Source organism: Budorcas taxicolor, chromosome 17 (assembly GCF_023091745.1).
Source record: "Budorcas taxicolor isolate Tak-1 chromosome 17, Takin1.1, whole genome shotgun sequence".
Taxonomy (NCBI): domain Eukaryota; kingdom Metazoa; phylum Chordata; class Mammalia; order Artiodactyla; family Bovidae; genus Budorcas; species Budorcas taxicolor.
Window position 1 is genome coordinate 57,042,167 of NC_068926.1, and position 26,292 is coordinate 57,068,458.

The 26,292-nt window shown below is 35.6% G+C and overlaps 1 protein-coding gene across 3 annotated transcripts in view; it reads left to right on the forward strand.

The window, feature by feature from the left end:
* Positions 1-26,292, forward strand: part of TAOK3 (TAO kinase 3) — a 184,227-nt gene that overhangs the window by 86,382 nt on the left and 71,553 nt on the right. For all 3 annotated transcript variants that reach the window (XM_052655171.1, XM_052655172.1, XM_052655173.1), the window contains exons 2-5: positions 7,782-7,886; positions 14,474-14,691; positions 23,455-23,526; positions 24,141-24,242. In XM_052655171.1, the coding sequence (XP_052511131.1) occupies positions 14,572-14,691; positions 23,455-23,526; positions 24,141-24,242 (294 nt within the window). In that variant the 5' untranslated portion in view covers positions 7,782-7,886; positions 14,474-14,571. The remainder of the gene's footprint in view (positions 1-7,781; positions 7,887-14,473; positions 14,692-23,454; positions 23,527-24,140; positions 24,243-26,292) is intronic.

Below are 26,292 nucleotides of genomic sequence, written 5' to 3' on the forward strand. Positions count from 1 at the left end.
TATCCGGTAAATGATGAATGAATAGTTAAACACTGCTTTGGGGTCATTATACCATTGATTAAACTCATAAGAAAACTAAGATTTTGTAGATGTAGAAAAAGCTTAAACATACAGGACTTAGAATAGAAGGAATTGAGTAATGAGACAGAGTTAAAAACTGAAATGCTCTAAATCCAAGTTTGTTTCTTATCCTCTGGGCTATGAATGAGTTCAGTTCAGTTCAGTCAATCAGTTGTGTCTGACTCTTTCAGACCCCATGAACTACAGCATACCAGGCTTCCCCATCCATCATCAACTTGCAGAGCTTGCTCAAACTTATGTCCATCGAGTCAGTGATGCCATCCAACCATCTCATCCTCTGTCATCCTGTTCTCCTCCTGCCTTCAGTCTTTCCCAGCATCAGGGTCTTTTCCAATGAGTCAGTTCTTTGCATCAGGTGGCCAAAGTATTGGAGTTTCAGCTTCACCATCAGTCCTTCCAGTGAATATTCAGGCCTGATTTCCTTTAGGATTGATTGGTTTGATCTCCTTGCAGCCAAGGGACGCTCAAGAGTCTTCTCCAACACCACAGTTCAAAAGCATCAATTCTTCGGTGCTCAGCTTTCTTCACAGTCCAACTCTCGCATCCATACATGACCACTGAAAAAACCATAATTGTAGATTGGAGGTTCCTAAAAGCCCTCCTTGAGTTTGTGGAGCAGGTTTTGCTAGAGTGGCTCATAGAACTCAGAGAAACATTTAGTTACATTTACCGGTTTATTATGTACTTAGTCCAATTCTTTGTGACCCCATGGACTGTCTCCCACCAACCTTCTCTGTCCATGGCGATTCTCCAGGCAAGAATACTGGAGTGGGTTGCCATGCCTTCCTCCAGGGGATCTTCCCAACCCACAGATCGAACCAGGGCTTCCTGCATTGCAGGTGGATTCTTTAGCAGCCAAACTCCCAGGGAAGTACAATCAATCTTTGGTCACTGGTAACTGAACTCTGTCTCCAGTCCTTCCCTTTTCCCTTGAGGTCTGGGATTAGGGCTGAAAATTCCAATTCCATCAGGTTTCGTTCTTCTGGCTATCAGCCCCTATACTAAGGGGTTTTCTAAGTCACCATATTAATATAAACTCAGATCCCTGGGTCAGGAAGATTCCCCTGGAGAAGGGAATGACAACCCACTCTGGTATTCTTGTCTGGAGAATTCCATGGACAGAGGAGCCTGGTGAGGGCTACAGTCCATGGGATCACAAAGAGTCAGACACAACTGAGCAGCTAATACATATACACCTAACACACACACACACACACACACACACACACACACACACACAGAGGCATGATTGGAAGGGACTTGTCATGGATGACAAAAGATAACTCCTTTCACTTTCCTAAGTTACCAAAATATTAAAATATTAACTGATTCTACTTTATCTTATTTTCCTTCATGATATTTCTTAGTACTTGACATAGCAATATTTATTTGTCTCTCTCCATTAGAATGTAAGTTTTATAAGAGTAGGAAAGAGCCTAAAGCTTTGTCAGTTCTGGGCAGATATTAAGCAATTCATAAACATTTTTGGGACGAATGAACATCTGAATAAAGAAACGACTAAAAATAATTTGAGAAAACATTAGCGGTCTGAGTATTTTTCTATAAGGAAGCTAAATATTAATCAGATTTAAAAAAACCTGTATTAGAGAGTAAATTGTGTATATTATAATCATTACAATTTTTATACCACACGTGTTTAAGTTGTGCAAAATGAAGGCTTCAAAAGATTGGTTAAATCCATTCGAATAGTTCAGAATTTATGTAAATGTAGACACTATTTTTATAGTGGTCTTAATTTTAAAAATGTACTGTTTTCCCAAAAATGAATGCATAATTTAAAGTTTCTCGCCACATATAAAACTATCAGGCAAAACAAAACCTTTTGGTATTAAGTTTAAGAAATCTAAAGGAACAATTCCTTTCCCATTTGTCTCTCAACCTAAACTCATTTTGTTTTTTTTTTCTTTTTTTAAGAGGGGGAGAAAGTAATATTTTTTTACTTTTTAAGCACACGTAGTGTTAAATGATGACTATGATTGTTTTCATATAATTTAATATCAGTTAACTCAGAAGTAGTCCACAGGGTATGATGATAAGTCGCAGATACTTCTGCATTATTTGCTCAAGTAGAAGTTAGATGATCACTAAAATCCCCTTCCAGTTCTCAAATTCTGTCACAATTGGCTGTGTGATCATTTGGCATAAAGAAAACACTTCATTTTCACAGTGAAAGTACCATAAAAATGGTTCGTTACCTCAGCATAACAGTTAAGTATTAGTGACAGACAGTGGTAAAAACTATTCAAAACCAGTTTTCTGTTATTTTCTTTAAAGATAGTTTTAAGTCTGTGTGGGAGGTTGTATTATAAGATCAGAGGATGAAAAATATCAGAGTAGTCCTGACTTTGAAAAAGTCCAATCACCAATTTCTACTTTTTTCTTCATTGCTGTAAAATGAAGATTTTACCTGCCTCTGTGTACTTTCTGGGAACAAAATAATGAATACAGTAATAGAAATTTACACAGGCAGATTTACTGTGAAACTTACATTTCAGAGCTCCTTATTTATACCGGCTCCTAAGGTCCTATACCTTATTCTTGTATGGAAAGTTTATAAAAAAATATTTCTTAAAGAGATCTCCAAATTTGTATCCATAATAACTGAATCCACCACTATTTATTCAAGTATATTTGGAGAAATAGTGACAGAGAAGTTCAATCTTATATTAAATTAAACTTTTCTTATCACCCTCCAAAATAGAAAACTTTTTGGTGTTTTGAAGTCTGATTTAGGCAGCTTGATTCAGAAAAAAAGTTTTCTGGAGTGAAAAGTTAGAAGGAATTTTAATTTGGGAAAACAGTACTGCATAAGTGTGCTTTAAATTTTTTTCATTGAAGGATAGATAACTTTACAGAATTTTGTGGTTTTCAGTCATACATCAACAAGAATAAGCCATAGGTACATCCATGTCCCCTCCCTCCCATCTCCCTCCACACCCCTCCCTTCAGCCTGTTAACAGAGCCCCTGTTTGAGTTCCTTGAGTCATACAGCAAATTCCCACTGGCTATCTGTTTTACATATGGTATTGTAAATTTCTATGTTACTTTCTCCATGTATCTCCCCTTTTCCGTACTCTCCTCCCCCACGCCCATAGATCTGTTCTCTACATCTGTTTCTCCATCGCTACCCTGAAAATATATTCATCAGTGCCATCTCTTTAGATTCCATATATATGTGTCAGTATACAATATTTATATTTCTCTTTCTGACTTACTTCACTCTGTATAACAGGCTCTAGGTTTGTCCACCTCTTTATGCATAAGTATGACTTGACACTGAACTTTTCTGAGATTGAGTTAAAAAAAATTGTGAAATGTTTGATCTTTAAAATTCTTTCCTATATGAAACATTCTTTTTATTTATTTTTAATTGAAGTATAGTTAATTTGCAATGTTTTGTTAATTTGTGCTGTACAGCAAAGTAATTCATTTATACATATATATATATAAATTCTTTTCCTGTCCTTTCCTATTATGGTTTATCACAGGATATTGAATATATTTCCCAGTGCTATATAGTAGGACTTTGTTGTTTTTCCATTCTATATATTGATACAGTAGTTTGCATCTGCTAATCCCAAACTCCCAATCAATCCCTCCCCTACTCACCATCCTGCTTGGCAACCACAAGTCTGTTCTCTGTGGCTGCGACTCTGTTTCTATTTCGTAGATAAGTTCATTTGTGTCATATTTTAGATTTCTGCATATATGTAGCATCCAATATGAAGCTTTCTTACTTCCTTTCTTAATGCTGAAATATTGTGGATTTTCAGTCTAGTTGGCTCCAGGTTTATTGTTGCAGAAGTGTGACTACAACATTGAAAAGCAACTAAGATCTTCTCTGAATCATCTTTCTTGAAAGTTTCTGGGAAAAGGGAAAACATGAAAAATATTTATATTTCTGCTCTCTATCAAGTGTATATTAAGTTAGAATGTCTGTGAAAAATAATTTATTTGATTATCACTGTTGGAGGATTTCCATTCCTCAGAATAAAGCGTGAGGAAAAGTATTTCAGTTCCACATCTCTGATGCAATCTTTTCCTCTAAGCTAGCTGGATTGTTCAGTTGGCCCAAGAGCTTGAGACCTGAAATTCTACATTCTTGGCACAGTTCTGAGTTCTCACTATAAATTTAATACCTGAGGTTGCAGGAGGTCAAGGAAGAGGGGGGAAAATAATTTCATGCATATCACTTCATCTTCAGTTAATTCTTACAATGTTATCCTCTTGGAAGGAAAAATGTTCTAGTTCAGCTTTTGAGGGAAGGATGAATTTAAAGATCATTTCCAGTGTTAAGACTGGAGTGGAAAAGGGAAGGAGAGTCAGCAGATTTTTATAGACTATCTGTTGTATAAAGATGCCACAGGGACCAGCAGTTCCACTCCTAGGAATATAATTAAGAGAAACCAAATATGTGTACACAAGTGATTATAACAGCAACATTCATAATAGCCCCAAAGTGGAAACAACCCAAATATCTATCAACTTATAAATGGATAAACAGTGTGGTATATCTATACAATGGAATTCTCATCAATAAAAAGAAATATTGAGTCATGCTACAACATGGGTGAATCTTAAAAACATTATGCTAGGGAAAGAATCCAGTCACAAAAAAACCACATATTATATGATTCTATTCAGATGAAATGTTGAAAACAGGGAAATCTATAAAGACAGATTAGTGGTTGCTAAGGAATGGAGAGGTTGGGTGGGAGAGGTTAATAGTTGAAGGAAATAAAACTTTTTTGTGGTGATGAAAATGTTCTAAAATTGTCCATGGTGATGCTCTCACACATTGGTGAATATACTAAGAGCCGTTGTTCACTTTAAATAGATGAATCATATGGTATGTGAATTCTATCTCATGAAAATGGGGGAATATAGTGATTAATCAAAACATAGATTTACACATGTATCCTCCTCTGAAGAAAGCACTTGTCATCCAGTTATACTACTTATACCAATATTTAAGTATTTAAAACTGAAAGTGAAAAGAGAAAACAGTCGACCTTAGAAGAGAGGTGACATTTAGCTAGACTGTGAGAATAGTTGGGATGTGGATATTCTAGGCAGAGGGATTAGCATAAGCAAAAACAAAGGTAAGATGAGGCAACTGTAGTAATTCATTTTTTCATGAGGTTTGAGGCCAGCTCTGAATGTTAGTTAGGTAAAGTTAATGTTTCTACTGTAGGCAGTATGGAAACATGGAAGTATTTTGAACAGAGCTGTGATACTATCTTAACTATGCTTCAGGAAGATGATTATAATAATAGTGTTTTAAAGATGAATTCCAGAAAAGATAGACTAGAGGCTAAAAGAGCAGAAACAAAGGAGAGAGATAACAAATGCTAATAGAAAGGGAAAGTGAAGAACAGATAAAAAGAAATATTGACACACACACTTGTGATTTAATTGAATGTTAAGGAAAATGAGAAGGGAAGAGTCAGAAAGTTGATGTGAGCCATTTAGTAAAGGGGCTTCCCTGGTGGTTCAGCGATAAAGAATCTGCCTGCAAGACAGGAGACACAGGTTCAATCCCTCAGTCAGAAAGATCCCCTGGAGAAGGAAATGGCAAGCCACTCCAGTATTCTTGCCTGGGAAATCCAATGGACAGAGGATCCTGGCAGACTACAGTCAATAGTGTTACGAAGAGTAGGACATGACTGAAGTGACTGAGCATGCATGTACATTTAGGGAAGAAGCCAAATAGATAGTTGAAAGAATGGGACTGGGGTTTAAAATGATGGCCAGAAGTTTCTACTGACAAAGTGTTACTTGAAACCATTAAGTGGACAGAAATTAGGATAGCAGCCTACATCACACAGAGGCCTTTGGGTAAATACCTGGAGGAATAACATTGATTTAGAGATCAGAGAGAAGAGGAGCTACAGAAGGAATAATGTGGAAAAACAGGAGAGGACAGTTTCAGGGAACCCAAGGGACATTTATACATAAAGAAGGAAGATGGTTAAATGGAGGAAAAAAACAGAACTTCTTAGGTGTAATGGATAGACTTTAGGAGTATGGTTTTCAGCCCTAATGCCGTGTGCAGTATTCTAGTGGGGGAGGGGGAATAATAAAACCAAGAAAGTTGAATTCCTAGAAGTCTTAAAGAGTTTATTTTAAAACATTTATAGATCTGTGTAACTGCAGATGGAGAGAGTACCGATTTTAAGGAAAATTATTGAAAAATGAATAAGTATTTAGAGAGAAGAAAAATACTCAGTGTGTGTGTCCATAGCATTAGAAAAATATTTTCTAAGAGAGAACACCTCCTGCATTTAAAACTAGTCAGGACATGAAGATATTAGTAAATGCCTTATTTTAAAACTACTTTCTCAGAAATTTCGCAACTAGTCTTCATATAACAAGGAATGTTTTAGTTCCTTGAAGCTATAGTCAGACTAGATTAGCAGGACATACATGCAGACATTGTAGTTTTTGACTGGGTGATGCTTAGGTAAAATGTGATGCTGAATTCAGGCAAGTTTTAGCTACCAGTTTATCTAAAGCATTCCACAGCCATAGAATCAGAGGGAATAACAAAATAATGAAAAATTAGTTTATAAGTATAGATGTAAGAGGAGATTAGGATATCCTCTGCAGGAGGAATGTGCAAATGGGAGTCAGTGCCTTTTTTTTATAGTATTTTTCCCTCTGTAGGGATTTCATCTCCAAAGCTAGTCAGGCATCCCCAAATTATTTCAGTATACATACATTTTAAATTATTATATTCTTTGACCCAATAGTTCTACTTCTAGAAATACATTCCAAAAAAACCCAAAATGTAAATGGACAATAAGACAAAGGTCTTCAAAACACAGTAACCTTTAGTATTTGAACAAAAGATTGAAAAGAGCCTTGATTTCAAATTGTGGAGAAACAGTTGTGAATGAATTGTGGCGTTTCCATAGATAAACATTGAACAGCTTTTAAATGATCTTTGTGAATAGTTTGCCATGTTTGGTAACATGGCAAAATGCTAATAATCTAGAGTTAGATAAAAGAGGTTGACTGGTGGAATCATGTGTATAATATGATCTCAGAGGTATAACAAAAAAAATATATGCACGAAGAAATAAATATGTTCATGAAGAAAACAATCCCAAATTGTTAATGAAGTTTTATCCTAGTAGGATTATGGATTTTTTTTTTCATAATGGTGCATATTTCCCACTCTACATTGGGCATGTACTTCTTTAATAGATAATAAAGAATTATCACTACCCCTCAAATCTGAGAGATGAGTTATAGGGAGACTAGGAAAGGGAAGATAGATGAGTCAATTTAAATCATCATGCCTATCAGAAAAGCAATTCAAAATATAAACCTTAGTGACAGAGAATCAGTAGCATCACTATATGCTGTCAGATTAGTCTTGTCTACTGGTAGCCTTTATTGAGTTCCTTAGACTCAGACAGACCAGTGGAAGCCATACTGTAGATTCTGAAATCTAAGGACTCATTTGTCTCCCTGGTGTTGTTTATGCCAGAGTAGCCTGGGTCTTTGTTGGGAAAATTTTACCTTTTACATTTGTCATCCACAAACTGATTGATTAAGATAAAATTTTAACTTTGTAATACTACATTTGTAACTACTTAAAACTGTCATGTTATCAGTTACTGCTTCTTGAATTTTACCCCATGATTACATATTTTATTCTTCTTTTTCCATAGGTGCACCATAAATACAAAAGACTGAAGTTACAAAAGAGAAAAAAAAAAGATCGCTGCTATAATGACTCTGAACAATACAGTATATTTTGTGCCATATATGAAAAGGTATTGTCTATAGATTTATAACTTAGCTTTCTCCTACAAAATGGGAGCAAATGGTATTTTCTGGTTTTTCTACAGTGAAATTTTATTATATTTATACAAAAAATTAAAAGGAATTAATAAAATTGGGATAAAATATTCTTTTATAAAAATGTTTTTGTTTCAAATTATTTCCTTATGAAAGTGAAAGTTGCTTAGTCATGTCCGACTCTGCAATCCCATGTACTATACAGCCCATGGAATTCTCCAGGCCAGTATACTGTCCAGAACAGCCAGAAGCAGTTCCCTTCTCCAGGGGATCTTCCCAACCCATTTTCATTATTTTCGATGATGGCATAAAATATGGATAATTACTTGGCTAAAGTTATTTTATTTTTATTATTGTTATTTACAGAAATATATATTGCTTTTTGTTGTATATTTATAGCTTTTGCTTCATAATTCAACTTTGAAATAATTTTTTTTTCATGTTAAAGTAACAGGCTTTGCAAAACATTTAGAAAGTACAAATAAGCAAAAAGAAGAAAATAAAAAATAACCTGAAATCCCAACTCCTACCTCAGCTAAAACACAAGGCTACAAAGAAATTCAAATTTGTAGGTGAAAGAAGCCTTGTTTCCCATCTTCACTGTTGCCTGTCTCTTGTACTGTACCTTATTTATTGTTGTTCTTGTTTAGTCAGTAAGTTGTGTCTGAGTCTTTTGCGACCTCTGTCTTTGGGACACCTGGCTCCTCTTTCCTTGGGATTTCCCAGGCAAGAATACTGGAGTGGGTTACCATTTCCTTCTGCAATGTATCTTCCCGACCCAGGGATTGAACCCATGTCCTGCATTGGCAGGCAGATTCTTTACCACTGAGCCATGTAGGAAGCCCACTCTACCTTAAACCCTGCCTCATTTACTAAAATAAATCAAAGCAAAACAAGTAGAAACTGCCTTGTAGAAGAATAACACTTGGTCAGAGAATTCCCATTTTATTCTTCCAGGAATGTATAAAGATGACTGTTTCCTTATGCTCTCACCATAAAATGTATCTTTTCTTTATTACTTTATCAATTTGGTGGGTAAAATGAGGTTTTTTGTTATTTTACTTTATACTTCTTTGATTACTATTGAAATTATATATGTTTCATATCATTAATAGACACTGCTTTTTTTCTTCTTTAATTTCCTATTTATGTCCTTTGAGTGTGTGGGTTAGTATGTGTATGTATTTATATGTTTACTTATCTGATGTTAAGAATAAATTAACTGGGACTTATTTTGCAAGAACAATCTCTACTTGCTGTTCAATTTTATTTATTTCAACTTTTTAAAGCAATAATTATTGACATACTGTAATCTGAACATATTAAGTCACAGTGTTTAAACGTGTGTGTGTGTATGTGCATCCATCATCATAATGAAGATAGTAAACATATTCATCACTCCCAAAAGCTTCTCATATCCTTTTTCAATCCCTTCCTCACACCTCTTCTCACCCTAGCCCTGTCCCTAGGCGACTACTGATGTGCTGTCACTCTAGGTTAGTTTGCATTTTCCAGAATTTTATGTAAATGAAATCATAAAATATATTCTCTATTTTTGTTCTGACTTCTTTCACTCAGCATAATTATTTTGAGAATTATCCATGTTGTAACATGTATCGATAGTTCATTTTATTTCTGAGGTGCATTCCATTGTCTGAAAGTCCCACAAATTTTTTATCCATTTATCTGTTGATGGATATTTGGGTTGTTTCCAGTTTTAACTATTAAAAATAAAACTGTTATTAACTTTTGTGTGCTGTGCTTCTTAAGGACATTTGCTTTCATTTTTCTTGGGTAAATACCTAGGAGTGGAATAGTTATGTCATATGGCAGATGTATGTTCAGTTTTTAAAAAACTGCCAAATAGTTTTTCAAAGTATTTCTACCACTTTTACATCCCACCAGCAGCATCTGAGAGATACAGTTACCTCAAATTCTTAACCATCACCTGGTATAGTCTGTCTTTTTAATGTCAATCTTTCTAATAGATTTGTAGTAATATCTTATTGTGGTCTTAATTTGTACCTCCCTAATCAATAATGATATTAAGCATCTTTTTTTTCCCCTTAGCTGCCATCCATTTATCTTTCTTGGTGAAGTGTGTGTTCTAGTCTTTTTCTCATTTTTATCTCCAAATATTTCCTTAGGTCCTTTCTCTCTCTCTCCTATTCTCAGACCCCTATAATGCAAATGTTGCTGTGTTTAATGTTGTCCCAGAGGTCTCATAGGCTGTCTTCATTTTTCATACTTTTTTCTGTGTTCTGCAGCAGTGATTTCCACCATTCTGTCCTCCAGGTCACTTATCCGTTCTTCTGCCTCAGTTATTCTGCTATTGATTCCTTCTAGTGTATTATTCATCTATTTGTTTGTTCTTTGGTTCTCATAGGTCTTTGGCAGACATTTCTTGCATCTTCTCCACTGTTATCCCAAGATCCTGGATCATCTTTATTATCATTATTCTGAATTCTTTTTCTGGAAGCTTGCCTATATCCACTTCATTTAGTTGTTTTTCTGGGGTTTTATCTTGTCCTTTCATCTGGGATATAACTTTCTGCTTTTTTCATCGTGATTAACTTTCTGTAATATGGTTTTTGTTTTAGCCGCTGTGGGACTGTGCTGCTTCTTGCTTCTTCTGTCTGCACCCTGATGGATGAGGCTAAGAGGCTGGTATAATCTTCCTAACGGCAAGAACTGGTGATGGGGAAAACTGGGTCTTGCTCAAGTTGGTAGGGCGTTTGCTCAGTAATGCTTTAATCCAATTATCTGCTGATGGTGAGGTTGCACTCCCTCCTGTTAACTGTTTGGTCTGAGACGACCCAGCCCGGGGGTCTAAGGACTCTGTGGTAGGATTAATAGCTAACTCCAAGAGGGTTTACACCAAGGGGGACCTTCCCAGCCTAATGCCGCCAGTGCCCCTGTCCTTGTGGTGAGCCCCTGTTGATCCACGCCTCCACAGGAGACTGTCTGACACTAGCATGTAGTTATGGTTCCATCACCTGTGGGGTCACTGCTCCTTTCCTCTGGGTCTTAATGTGTGCATAATTTTGTTTGTGCCCTCCAAGATGGGAGTCTGTGTTTTCCCCAGTGCTATGGAAGTCCTATAATCAAATCTTGCTGGCAAGATTTCCTGGGGATTCCCAGTCCCTTTGTTGAATCCTCATGCTGGGAAGCCTAAAGTGGGGTTCAGAATCTTCACAACAGTGGTATAACTTCTTTGGTATTATTGTTCTCTTTTGTGGGTCGCCTACCCAGCAGGTATGGGATTTGATTTTATTGTGATTGCACCCCTCTTCCTGTCTCGCTGCAGCTTCTTCTTTGTCTTTGGATGTGGGGTATCATTTTTTGGTGGGTTTCAGCATCCTCCTGTCAATGGTTGTTCAACAGTTAGTTGCAATTTTGGTATTCTCACAGGAGATGAGCGCATATCCTTCTGCTCTGCCATCTTGAACTGAAAGTCTCTCACCCTCTTTTTCTCATTTCTAAAATTGGGTTGTTCATGTTTTGAGGATTCTTTATATTTTCTGAATGCATATCCATCATGAGACATGTTTCTCAAAGACCTTCTTGTAGACTGTGGCTTCATTCTATTAACCAGGTCTTTCAAAAAGAATATGTTTTTAACCTAATTTAACCTTTTTTTCCTTTATGGATTGTGCTTTTATTTTTTAGACGTTTTTAAAGATTGATTTATTTAGTTAGTTACTGTTATTATTTTTTTGTCTGTGGTGAGTCTTCATTACTGCATGAAGGCTTTGATACTGGAAAAGACACTGATCCTGGGAAAAAAGTTGAAAATGTTAGTCACTCAGTCCTGTCTGACTCTTTGTGACCCCATGGACTGTATGAAGGCAAAAGGAGAAGGAGGTGGCAGAGGTTGAAATGGTTAAATAGCATCTCCAACTCAATGGATATGAATTTGAGCAAACTCCAGGAGATAGGAAAGGACAGGGAAGCGTGGCAGGCTGCAGTCCATGGAAGTTGCAACGAGTCAGACACTACTTAGTGACTGAACAACGACAGAAACCGTTTTATCCAAAATTTAGATTATATTGCAAACTAAAATTAAGCTAATTTGTTTTTTAAATGACTACTTATTACCTACTTCGAAATCAGTGCTCATTGTTTTTTTGCATTTGTCCAAGTAACCTTCCCAGTATAGAAACTTAAATACCACTGCTGATGCTCTAAGTACAGCAGATCACACCTAAATGAATATACTTCAAAAGCAAAATTATTGTTGCATAAAAAGGTAGCAGCTGAATTGTAATATATTTTAACACATGTTTTTTTCACCAAACTTTTCTCTCTGAATCTATATAGTATCAACCACCCCCTACCCCAGATTAGATATCAGTCTACAAACTCCAAAGCACATTGCATGTCTTACCTCTATTGTCAGTCATGTATCTGGGATAAATATGTAGTCTCTCCATAGGAAAAGCTTTCATCATGGAAGTCAAGGAAGATCCAGCTGGCATGCTGGCTAAGTGACATTTTCCAGTTGCCTATTGCAGTTGTCATCAACTAGAGAGAGTATCTTATGTAGCTAATGGTCAGGAAGGATATATACTTCGCCTTGCAGTCTTACAGACTGTTTGATTAGCCCATTAATGGGAGGATCAATTCAGAATAATCATGTTTATATTTCTTTAGTCCCGTTTTGGAAATTTTTTCTTTTGAGTTTTTTTCCCCTTATATAATTGATAATTTATCAGTTCGTTCTCTTCTCAAAATCTGTCACTGATATTTTGATTTTCTTATCTTTACTTCCCATTTGTTTCAGTTATCTAGGACAGAAGTCTCTCTGTTATATTTTATTTGTTTTTGGTTTTTTTAGCTTTATATTTTTATTGGAATATAGTTGATTAACAATGTTATGATAGTTTCAGGTGTACAGCAAAGTGAATCAGTTATACCTATACATGTATCTATCCTTTTTCAAATTCTTTTCCAGTTTAGATTGTTACATGATACTGAATTGAGTTCCCTGTGGTACATAGTAGGTCCTTGTTTATTATCCATTTTTAGGTATAGCAGTGTGTACATGTCAATTCCCAACTCCCGACTATCCCTTCCCTGCACCCTTCCCCTCTGGTAACCACAAGTTCCTTTTCTATGTCTGTGAGTCTGTTTGTTTTGTAAGTACGTTCATTTATATCATTTCTTTTTAGATTCCACTTACAACTGGTATCATATGATATTTCCCTTCATCTGTCTGTCTTACTTCACCCAGTATGACAATCTTTAGGTCCGTCCACGTTGTCTCAAATGGCATTATCTGTTTCTTTTTAATGGCTGAGTAATATTCCATTGTATATATGTACCACATCTTCTTCTTCCATTCCTCCCTCTATGCACATTTAAGTTACTTCCCTATGGTGGCTGTTGTAAACAGTGCTCCAATGAACGCTGAGGGGCATGTATCCTTTTGGACCATGTTTTTCTCTGGTTATATCCCCTGTGGGATTGCAGGGTCATCCGGTAGTTCTATTTTTTAGTTTTTCAAGGAGCCTGCATACTGTTCTCCATAGTAGCTGTACCAATTGACATTTCTACCCTCTCCAGCATTTATTGTTTGTGAATTTTTTGATGATAGCCCTTTGGACTGGTGTGAGGTGATATCTCATTGTAGTTTTGATTTGCATTTCAGATATAATTCTGATACCATACAATTCACCCATTTAAAGAGTACATTTCAGTAGTTTTTAGTATATGAACAATTTTACAACCATCACCACAATGAATTTCAGAACATTTCATTATACTAAAAAGAAAGCCTGTATCCTTTAGCTGTCAACCCAACTCTTTCACCTCCTAGCCCTAGGCAACCAAAAATCTACTTCCTGTCTCTCTAAATTTACTTGTGATGGATGTATTATATAAATGGAATCCTACAATACATAGTGTTTTGTGACTAGCTTCCTTCACTTAGTGTAATGTTGCATCTGTGTTGTGGTGTGTATCAGTACTGCATTCCTTTTCATCCCTGAATAATATTCCATGGTATTGAGATACCTTATTTTGTTTCACCAAGTGTACATTTGGTTTGTTGCTGAATAATGCTGCTATTAATATCCATCCAAATTTTTGTATGGACATGTGTTTTTATTTCCCTTTGGTATATACCAAGGAGTGAGAATTTCTGGATCAAGTGACAACTCTTATGTTAAGTTTTTGATGAGCTCCCAATCTTTTTCCCAAGATAACTGTACCATTTTACATTTCCACCAGCAGTTTTGGAAGGTCCAAATTTCCCCACATCCTTACCATTACTTATTATTTGACTTTTTGATAATAGCCATCCTAGTGGGTATGAAAATGGTGTCTCATGTGTTTTTAATTTTTATTTGTCTTATGACTAATGGTGTAGCGCATCTTTTTATGTTTTAATGGCAACTTGTATGTCTTTGGAGAAATATCTACTCAGATCCATTGCCCATTTTTCTTTTGGATTACCTGTCTTTTTATTAAAATTTGTAAGACCAAGATGCTTTTTAATATGAATTTGTAATTGCCACCAAACAAAATGTATAATTTAATGTCAAACCTTATTTTCCTACAGGTACTGAAATTTTACACCCTCCCCCCTCAAATATTTGTCAATGAGAGAGAAAGCTGATTGGGATTTCAAAAGCAAAGTGTTTGCACATATTGGTCATCATGCGGAAAGGCGTGCCACGAGACCCAGAGATTGCTGATCTGTTCTATAAAGATGACCCTGAGGAACTTTTTATTGGTTTACATGAAATTGGACATGGAAGTTTTGGAGCAGTTTATTTTGTAAGTGATTAAAAATTGTTTGGATCAAATTATGAAAGTTTAATTTCTATACATTCCAACTATTACTTGTGAAATGCACATGTTTTTAATGTTTATTCTACAAATTAAATGATGTCTACAGTCCAGGCAAATAGTCTTTTCTGAAAAGCCAGTCCTAGAATTCTACACATTATTTAAGTCAGTGGTATCTATATCAAATGACTCTGCTCTCAAAGTGAGGCAAAAACATTATAAGCTTGAATTTGAACTCCGTGCATTTCCCTTACATGCCATGTTCTTTTCTGCCTCGAGGCATTTATATATGCTATTCTTCCTATTAAGAATTCTACTTGTTATTTCCCCATTCCTGTCTAACTCTCATTTTTTCCTACAGATACCAGCTTAGGTGTTAAATCCACAAGAAAGCCATTTCTGTTCAACCCTCCATCACTGAATTAAGACTTCGTTTATGGTTTCATAGCCCCCTGTGCTTATACTTTGTTGCATTTGTCACAGTTATAATTGTATAATTATGTGTGAATTTTTTTGATTCATCTATGTCTCAGTAAATAATAAGCTCCATAAGGACAAGAGTTATATCTACTTATTGATTGCTATATCCCCAGTAACTAGTATAATGTCTGAGTAGTAGGATGTAAATGACATCAGTAAATGATAGATAGATGGGTGGATGGCCAAATGGGCAACCACTTAGATGGACTGACAGATTTTTAGTAGAAATCATGTTAACCCAGTATCTTAGGTTAAGGTGTACTTGGCCTAGCTCCATAGAGTCAGTTTGAATTCCAAGACTTTAGCTTCTGATGAGAAGAGTGAGAAATGATCAGCTAAGTGTTAACATACCTCATTCACCTAGTTCATTTCATAAAAAATGTACTTCTTTATTTCAATAACTGTAGAAGTTTGCATCATCAAATTAACACATACTTCCTTAAGAGGACTAGTTCATTAAAGCAAGTAATATTTAAGTATGACTTATTACCTATTTCTCTTCCAAACCTGTTATCACATTTTTTTTTCTTAAACAGTATTTGACTCTTTTTTAAGGGTCCTTTATGTCCTTCCATCTAGATAGGGCTTATCTTTAGTTGTCCTTCCAAATGCGATTATATTAATTGCATCTTGAGCTCATCCTTTTGTTTCTAGCCAAATCTTAAGCCTGAGTTTTCTCTGAATGCTCTCTCATTCCTTCATGTCTATACTCAGCACTACCACCACTCCTCTTCCCTCACCCCCATCTAATACTTGGCTCCCACTCAAGTACATTTTACCATTAAGTACTACCTTCCAGGGCTGAAGAGGATGCTAATTTTCTAGTTAATACACTCACGTTAACCTTTGAGGTTATAGTAGTATTTACAGGCCAATCAAAGTCCTGTCTTTCTCATTCACTGAGACACAGTTTTTAAAAAGGATTCTTAAAATTACAATTATATATACAGTGTACATGATACATACACACATATATTTTAATATATAATTTAAAGAATAATTAAAAGGTAAATCCCTTTGTAACCACCAGCCAGCCATGCTGAGAAATAAAATATTGCCAGCACCCAAAAGCCCCTTTTTGGTTAGAAGAATACACTATGCTGAATTTTGTTATGATGACTTCCTTGTCTTTATATATAACCCACTTACTTCTCCACCCCCTAATAATGTAATTTGGTTTTGCCTCATTTTGAACTTTTTAACTATGGAAGCATTCTGTATACATTTGGTTGTGACCTGTTTGTTTTGCTTAGAGATACTTTCTTCAGTCAGTCATCTTTCTTACTGTCCTTCTATTATTTTATGACTAATTCATTATCTCAGAATCTCTCTTGGTTAAAGAAAGAGAGTGGTTCCAATCTCTGTTTGACTCTTCAGATTTAAAAAGCAGCCAGACCCTTCTCAAAGTTCTCTTTTAGAATAAATGCAATAAACCAAGAATGCTTTGAAACTTACTAACAGGCTGTTTGTGTTAGGGGTTAAATGAGACCTACTTTGCTGTAGAAAACCCAGTACTTTTTGGACTAAGTCCTGTCTGATTAGCTAGAGTACACTAGTTCCCTCTTATCCACAGTTTCAGTTATCAGTGGTCACCCTCAGTCCAAAAATACTAAATGGAAAAATCCAGAAATAAGCAATTCTTGAATCTTAAATTGCTAAATGTTCTGAGTGACATGATGTATTTTAAAATGTGTTATTTGTTGATAATGATAGACTGGAGAAATCACAAAGATACCTGGATGGCTTTGATACTGAAATGTAATCATTAAATATATATTGCCTGTATACAAAAGTGTATAGTGCAGCCCCATATAAACCCATAAGGCACATAAAAAAATAGATTAAAGGGAAATTAACTGATACTTTACTATAAAACTTAAAAAGCTTTAACCTTTTATCTAACGTAGTCTCATAGGCAGAAAATGGATTTTCTCCTGTGCCAGTCCATGTTGCTCCTCCCTATTAATAGATTCTTCCTCTTGTCACTCATTCCATTATAACTGAGAAGACTATCATCTCTTACAACTGCTGTAACCTCCAAACTGATCTCTGTGCATCCATTCTGGTCTCTGTCCAGTCTTTCGGCCACACCACAGAGAGCCTGAGGGTTGTTGGGGAGCAGAAACATGTTAATATGGGCACATCACCTTTTCTCTATAAAGTCTTCAGGGATCTCCTCCTCTGTCCTTAGGTTAAGTTCAAATTCCTTACTGCATTCAGCCTCTAAGGTCCTTTATGAGGTGATCCCTCTATACCTGAACTGTTGTTGTTCAGTCACTAAGTCGTGTCCAACTCTTTTGTGACCCCATGGGCTGCGGCATGACAGACTCCTCTCTCCTCACTATCTCCGGGAGTTTGCGCAAATTAATGTTCATTGAGTCAGGATTGCTATCTACCTCTCATCCTCTGCCGCCCCCTTCTCTTCTTGCCTTCAGTCTTTCCCAGCATCAAAGTCTTTTCCAGTTAGTTGGGTCTTTCCATCAGGTGGCCAAAGTATTGGAGCTTCAGCTTCAGCATCAGTCCTTCCAATGAATATTGGAAGAGTTGATTTCCTTTAGGATTCACTGATTTGCTCTATTTGCTCTATATTCCCTCTTATTCTCATTGCTGTAGCTAATACATAAAAGTTTTCTGTTAATCATCCATCATAGGATCTATACTAATTATGATTTTATTTTTGTTGCTGTCTATGCTACTAGAAGAGAGATAGGTACTTGGCATACTTACTCACAATTCTATCCCTAACATTTAGCCCAATACCTGCCAAATTTTGAACGCCTAATAAATACTTGAGTTATGAAGTACTCAGAGAATTTGGCACTGCTTATTAGTACTTTTCTTGTGGCAGAATCATATTAGCAAGCTGTAAAGACCAGAGTCTAGCAATCAACATTTTCAAAATTTTTATACCTCAGCACTATAATTCTGTTAGGTTTTTTGTAGTTTATAACTTTTACACAGAATGATGCCAGGGAATATGTTAAAAGTGAATTGTATGCTGGCACTGCTCTTGTAGAATCAATCAGTTAAGAATATATATTATTTCCAGAGAAAATTGAAACTGTTGATGAAATATCTCTGTATTTGGATTTACATAAGTAATTTAGAATTTAGTAGCAGTAAAAATGAAATAATGAAAAACTCTATTCAAGGAAAATAAGGGCAGAACATGTTCATTTTTGTATTCACTTAAAGACAGTTATAAAGTTTCTAGGGTTCTAGTGTTGCCTTGTTGAATTCAGTATATCATCCATAATCTACCTAAAGCAGATAATTTAGTTTTGTTCTTCCGGGTATAAATGCCTTTTAGTTTTAGTTGAGGCTTAATAACTAGGGCAAAAGGAAACGCTTACATTTTAATTCTTATATTTCTCCATAAACTAGCAAAGAGTTGACAATAGTCTAAATGTAGCTGGAAATGGTTATGAAAATATTAGAAGCACATATGTAGTAAGTTCTCAATAAATATATTTTGAATCGGTGATCTTGATTAACATTACTGAGACCATTGAGGCAATTGGAAGTAATAATGAATATAAGTTTCAAGAATAAAACTTGAAATGTTTAGAAGTCGTAATCATTCACATTCATGCAAAGATGGGCTCAACAAAGGACAGAAATGGTATGGACCTAACAGAAGCAGAAGATATTAAGAAGAGGTGGCAAGAATATACAGAAGAACGGTACAAAAAAGATCTTCACGACCCAGATGATCACGAAGGTGTGATCACTCACGCCCTTCTAGAGCCAGACATCCTGGAATGTGAAATCAGGTGGGTCTTAGGAAGCATCACTAGGAAGAAAGCTAGTGGAAGTGATGGAGTTCCAGTTGAGCTATTTCAAATCCTGTAAGGTGATGCTGTGAAAGTGCTGCACTCAATGTGTCAGCAAATTTGGAAAACTCAGCAATGGCCACAGGACTGGAAAAGGTCAGTTTTCATTCCAATCCCAAAGAAAGGCTATGCCAAAGAATGCTCAAACTACCGCACAGTTGTACTCATCTCACACGCTAGTAAAGTAATGCTCAAAATTCTCCAAGCCAGGCTTCAGCAATACCTGAACCATGAACTTCCAGATGTTCAAGCTGGTTTTAGAAAAGGCAGAGGAACCAGAGATCAAATTGCCAAATCCGCTGGATCATGGAAAAAGCAAGAGAGTTCCAGAAAAATATCTATTTCTGCTTTATTGACTATGCCAAAGCCTTTGACTGTGTGGATCACAATAAACTGTAGGAAATTCTGAAAGAGATGGGAATACCAGCCCACCTGACCTGCCTCTTGAGAAATCTGTATGCAGGTCAGGAAGCAAGTTAGAACTGGGCATGGAACAACAGACTGGTTCCAAATAGGAAAAGGAGTACGTCAAGGCTGTATATTGTCACCCTGCTTATTTAACTTCTATGCAGAGTACATCATGAGAAACGCTGGGCTGGATGAAGCACAAGCTGGAATCAAGAATGCTGGGAGAAATATCAATAACCTCAGATATGCAGATGATATCACCCTTATGGGAGAAAGTGAAGAAGAACTAAAGAGCCTCTTGATGAAAGTGAAAGTGAAGAGTGAAAAAGTTGGCTTAAAGCTCAACATTCAGAAAACGAAGATCATGGCATCCGGTCCCATCACTTCATGGCAAATAGATGGGGAAACAGTGGCTGACTTTATTTTTCGGGGCTCCAAAATTACTGCAGATGGTGATTGCAGCCATGAAATTTAAAGACGCTTACTCCTTGGAAGGAAAGTTATTGACCAACCTAGACAGAATATTAAAAAGCAGAGATATTACTTTGTCGAAAAGGTCTTTCTGGTTAAGGCTATGGTTTTTCCAGTGTCATGTATGGATGTGAGAGTTGGACTATAAAGAAAGCTGATTGCAGAAGAATTGATGCTTTTGAACTGTGGTGTTGGAGAAGACTCTTGAGAGTCCCTTGGACTGCAAGGAGATCCAGCCAGTCCATCCTAAAGGAGATCAGTCCTGGGTGTTCATTGGAAGGACTGATGGTGAAGCTGAAACTCCAATACTTTGGCCACCTGATGCAAAGGGCTGACTCATTTGAAAAGACCCTGATGCTGGGAAGGATTGAGGGCAGGAGGAGAAGGGGCCAACAGAGGGTGAGATGGTTGGATGGCATCACCGACACAATGGACATGGGTTTGGGTGGACTCCGGGAGTTAGTGATGGACAGGGAGGCCTGGCGTGCTGGGGTTCATGGGATCGTGGAGAGTCAGACATGACTGAGCGACTGAACTGAATCATTCATAAATCAGTATGATGCATTGGAAAGCTGAAATCCCATTGATAGTTTCCTTTCTCTATACTAAAACATTGATTTCTTTTTTTTTATGTTTCAGTTTCAGTTCTGAATTTTAACTAGTGTAAAATGCATGAAAAATGTCCCATCTATAGATAAATGGAAATGTTTTTCAAATTTCAAGTTTTTGCCTAGCCATCTAAGTGATGATAACTCTGTAAATGTGAAAAATACATTTTTATTTTAGGGTGATTCTTTTTTCGTTTCTCTTGTTCCAAGTAAGCATTGATAATAAATAACCTTAATAATATTGCAATTAGATAATACTGTTGGATTCCATTTGTGTGGACCTTTTTTTTTCTTTCTATAAAGTATAAGGATTTGTTTGTTATAAATTCCTACTATAAGTTAAAATTCATTATTGTTTTAGTGTTTTCTAAGCCTTTCCCAGGCTCCTCAAGCTGCATAGTACATAGATTCATACCCAAAATACCTGCTTTACAGATACAGTCCCTCTAACTGTTATTGTATTACTGGATTTACATCAACTTTTCTTTGTTGTTACACAAGCATAGTCTTAATATTGCATTTTAGAAACCAGCAAAATGTGAGAGGTTTTTACTCTTAGCAAAAGTCAGTCTGTACCTTCTAAATGAATAAAATACTAAAAAGTGCCTTTACAGAGTCCTGCCGATTGAAAACTGTAACAAGTGGATACCTTGTTTTTATAATAGGATACTTGTACCTGAGTGCTTGTACAAAAAAAAATTTGGTCAGTTTCCATTTTCTCTGCATTTTGGAATAAGACTCTGGGGTTGAATTCTTTTTATACCATTATTTATTGTTGAAATTAATTTTTTTTAATTAGAAAGAAAACATTGCTGTATCTGAGGAACTTTTCTAATTATATTTAAGAAACTGATTAGAGATTTTTCTCTAAAATCGGTGACCTTGTTTTACCAGAGAGTGAATTCCAATCTTTTACTTCAGAAACACTGCTATAGCTTTATAGCCATGTTGTAATATTTCCATTTATCTATAGATGGGACATTTTTAATGCATTTTACACTAGTTAAAATTCAGAACTGAAACTGAAACTTTAAAAAAAAAGAAATCAATGTTTTAGTACAGAGAAAGGAAACTATCAATGGGATTTCAGTTTTCCAATAGTCCACAATAATAATATCACAGAACCAAAATAGCTTCCTTAACATCAAGGATATGACATTGATGTGGAGCCCTGTTAATAAAGAAGGCTAAGATTAGATAATCTTCAATGTCTTATGTTTATATTTTTCTGAAAATTTTTAGAAAATTACTTAGTTTTTAATTTCTTAAGTGAATTTGGAGGGAAAGATTATTACCCGAGGTATTTATGGTTGCCATGTGTGCTTTCAGTGAACTGTTATGTTTTCAGTTTGGAGAAGATTGTTGTTTTTAGTCGCTCAGTCATGTCTGACTCATTTTGCAACCCTATGAACTGTAGCCTGCCAGGCTCCACTGTCCATGAGATTTCCCAGGCAAGAATACTGGAGTGGGTTTCCATTTCCTTCTTAAGGGGATCTTCCCGACCCAGGGATCGAACCTGCGTCTCCTGCATTGACAGGCAGATTCTTTGCAACTGAGCCACCAGGAAAGCCCCATGGAGAAGATACATACAGATAATTATGAGACAAGGCAACCTTTATAAATGAATATACACATGTACACTTAAATATGTATATATATCTATATAATACCTTCTTATTATAAGTATCTTTGAAAGTCAAAGCCCCTCTTAAGTTTAATGTTACCCTTTGCTTCACTGTGTAGTACTTTAACCGCTATTTAAATTTTAAGTTAATTAAAATTAAATTTAAAATCTACTTCCTCAGTCACAAGAGCCACATTTGACATGCTACTATATACTATATACGTCTACTATGTAGATGTAGATATAGAACATTTCCATCATCACAGAAAGTTCTATTAGATAATAATATATTAATAATAATAATACAGTAATTATTAATTATTATAATTACTAATAATATATTAAATAATCCTGAGATTATCACTGATAAGTATCTCAGTATAAATTCTTTCATAATTTTTTCTACACATATACTCATTATTACAGTTTTGCAAAAATAAGATCATATTGAACATCAGGGGTATAACGCTGATGCAGAGCCCAGTGATCATCTTAGTTTTTACTGTTATCACATATACATATTGATTACCTCATCTTTTTTAACACTTCTTTTTTTGGCTATACAGCCCCACCTGCAGCATCTTAGGTCCCCGACCAGGGTCGAACCCATGATCCCTGCAGTGAGAGCGTGGAGTCTTAACCACTGCCAGGGTAGTCCTGATCACCTCATTCTTTTAATGTTTATTTCATTACATGACTCTACCATATTAACTGTTTCTCCAGTGGTAGACATTCTACATGGTGAAGCCTGTAAGGATATTTTGGAAATACGACTTTTTTTGACTGGATATGTTTTGTTAAACCAATATCAACCCTGAATATTCATTGGAAGGACTGTTGCTGATGCTCCAGTACTTTGGCCACCTGATACAAAGAACCAACTCATTGGAAAAGACCCTGATGCTAGGAAAGATTGAGGGTATGAGGAGAAGGGGACGACAGAGGATGAGATGGTTGGATGGCATCACTGATTCAATTACTGAGTCAAACTCACTACATGAGTTGAGCAAACTCCAGGAGACAGTGAAGGACAGTGAAAACTGGCATGCTACAGTTTATGGGGTCACAAAGAATGAAACATGACTTAGCAACTGAACAACAACAATCCATTTTTACGTTATAGCCTTTGCATGTATTCAGAAAGGGATAAAGAAAGGTGCCTTAAAGTGGGCTGGAAAGGTCTGTCTAGGCTGTCAAAAGTTGCAACATCTTTAGGCTAAGAGAATGAATGTGAAATGTTATAAAAGTCAAGTCAAATATTTAAATTAAACTGGCTGAAACACCGTTCATTCTTTTTTAACTTTTTTTCTCTATTCTCTTAACACAGGCCACAAATGCTCACACCAATGAGGTGGTGGCGATTAAGAAAATGTCCTATAGTGGGAAGCAGGCACATGAGGTATGTTAAAGACATTGTGTCACTAAACTGACATATGCAAGTTAGTATGAAAGTGACAGTAGAAACAAAGTTTCCTGAGCATTTCTTTATCACAGTTCTTTTTTTCCCCTTATGGATAATTTAATAAACATTTACTAATATTCTACCTCAATCAACTCTTTTGTGAAATAAAATATGAATTTAGTATGCTCAGTCACTTCAGTCATGTCTCTTTGCGACCCCATGGACTGTAGTCCTCCAGGCTTCTCTGTACATGGGATTCTCCAGGCAAGAACACTGAAGCAGCTTGCCATTTCCTTCTCCAGGGGATCTTCCCGACCCAGGGATCAAACCACGTCTCTTACGTCTCCTGCATTGGCAGACAGGTCCTTTACCACTAGCACCACTTGTGAAGCCGCAGGATTAGTATAATGGATTTGTTATAATGTATTTGGTGATTGATTTCATTTATATGTACTAAAACAAGAAGTAACACAAGTTTAAATAGCTACTTCATGTATTAAGCATTTTCTTTGTCCACTTAAAATAATGAAAAGAATGTTATATATGTATACTTGAAAATAAAACACTGTCTTCTGTTAAAAAATCATGATACTTCTTTTTGATTTCAATAGAAATGGCAAGATATTCTTAAGGAAGTCAAATTTCTACAACAATTGAGACATCCTAATACCATTGAATACAAAGGTTGCTACTTGAAAGAGCACACTGCTTGGGTAAGTCAAAGGACCTCTATTATCTTTTAATTTTTTCCTATAAAATTTTTTTGTGTTTTCCTTTTTTTTCTATTATGTCTTTGGTTTATAAAATTATCAGCCCATTTCTGTCCCATTTGATTTTTGTTTTCAGTATTTAACAATTGTTACTCCAGTGTGTGTCATATGGTATACATTCTAAAGTTTAAATATGACATCTAAGAGTCTATAGGAAATTTATTGTTAAACATTCAATGAAAAGATAGTGGAAAGTTAATAACATCATTTTACAATGATTTATTTTCAAAAGTAAGAAGCAAGGCCTTTTATTCTCATCCTACAGTTTTTGTCTTTGTCATTTCTCATCCTCTACTCCAGTTCCCCACAAATTCAGAATTGTGCTTGATACTACTATCACTGTCTAAGGTTTTTTGCTGGATTTTTTTTGCTAGGTTATGATTAAATGAAACAATCTTTTGTTCCACTCTGTCTTCTTGGTATGTTTTTATTTTTACATGATTTTGCTTCTGATTTTAATCTGACATAGTAGACATTGTATAGAACCAGAAAATCCTATAGTTTGTATTTTACAGGATTGCACATTTCAGTTTAAAGTATTCAATATCAATATCATTTACTGAATACTCACCACTGTATAAGTCGTTTCCTATACATGATCTCCAGCTAGGGAATGGAATTTTTGTTCTCAGATAGACTAGAAAAGGTTAAACATAAAACCTTTCTGCTCAAGCAGTTCTTAAGATATGTAGAGCCACTGCATCTGTCCTGAGTAGAAGAAATTAAGAGGAGTATCTCTGGAAATCAATTCTCTGGCAATCTCAGCTATCTTGAAGGAGCCAAGAAAGAGATTTTGAGCAGGCAAAGTAAATGTTACAAAATCAAGTGCTAAATCTCATATATTTCAGAACTTCAGAAAATTCTCTGAGCTCTTATTTGAAGCCTATTTACTCTTTGATTACATAGAGTGCTAATAAGTTTGGTTACTTAGTCTGTGTTTATAAGCATTTGTTAGGCTAATTAGAAGGAACTCATAGAACTAAGTTGCCAGAGACATGCATACAAATAGGCACAACTACTTTGACCTTAAGGAAGAAGTTAGAGAATTTAGAGAGCAGACCTAATAATTTAAAAGCAGAACAACCAGAGCTGTTAAATGTCAGGGTCAAACTTCTAGCCACTGCTCAGGTGCTCTTGTGCTGTGTAGTAATTGGAAAAAGAATATTTGGGGCAGAAATACAGAGTTAACATGTAATTTAAAACATAGAAGCATAACTATAAACATTTACTCCATTCATTTTTTAAATTATATGTTCATTTTCCTTATACTCAGTTATATGTGCATATCAGTTTACATAATTTAAGAAAGTAGAGGGAATTCCCTGACCCAGGCCCACTGCAGAGGGCCTGGATTCCATCCCTGGTTTGGGAATGAAGATCTTGCAAGCTGTATGACTCCACCAAAAAAATAAAAAAATTTTTTTTAAATTTTTAATTAAAAATAACATAGAAAAGTAAGTAATACAGATGAGAAATGTTTCCATCAAAACTAAGAAGACAATAGTGTTTGTCAGTTATACCTTAATAAAGCAGAATAAAAAAGAAAAATAGTACACATAAAAGGCTGAAAGTGAAAATCACTCAGTCATGTCCAACCCTTTGTTGACCCCATGGACTGTACTGTCCATGGAATTCTCCAGGCCAGAATACTAGAATGGGTAGCCATTCCCTTCACCAGGGAATCTTCCCAACCCAGGGATTGAACCCAGGTCTCCTGCATTGCAGGCAGATTCTTTCCCAGCTGAGCCACCAGGGAAGCCCATAAAAGGCTAATGTTCATTATAATATTCACTTATGTGAACTGTTTCATTTCACAATAAGAAATAAAATTAATATTTCTGAATCTTCTTACTTTTAATATAAAGCAGAAAGCTATAATAAAGTTTCTAAACTTTAAACTTCTAAATTTCTCATACTTTTTAGAGTATTCTAGAAATAGAATCTTTTTTATATAATATATATTTAATTGTACCTATAAATATATAATAAATTT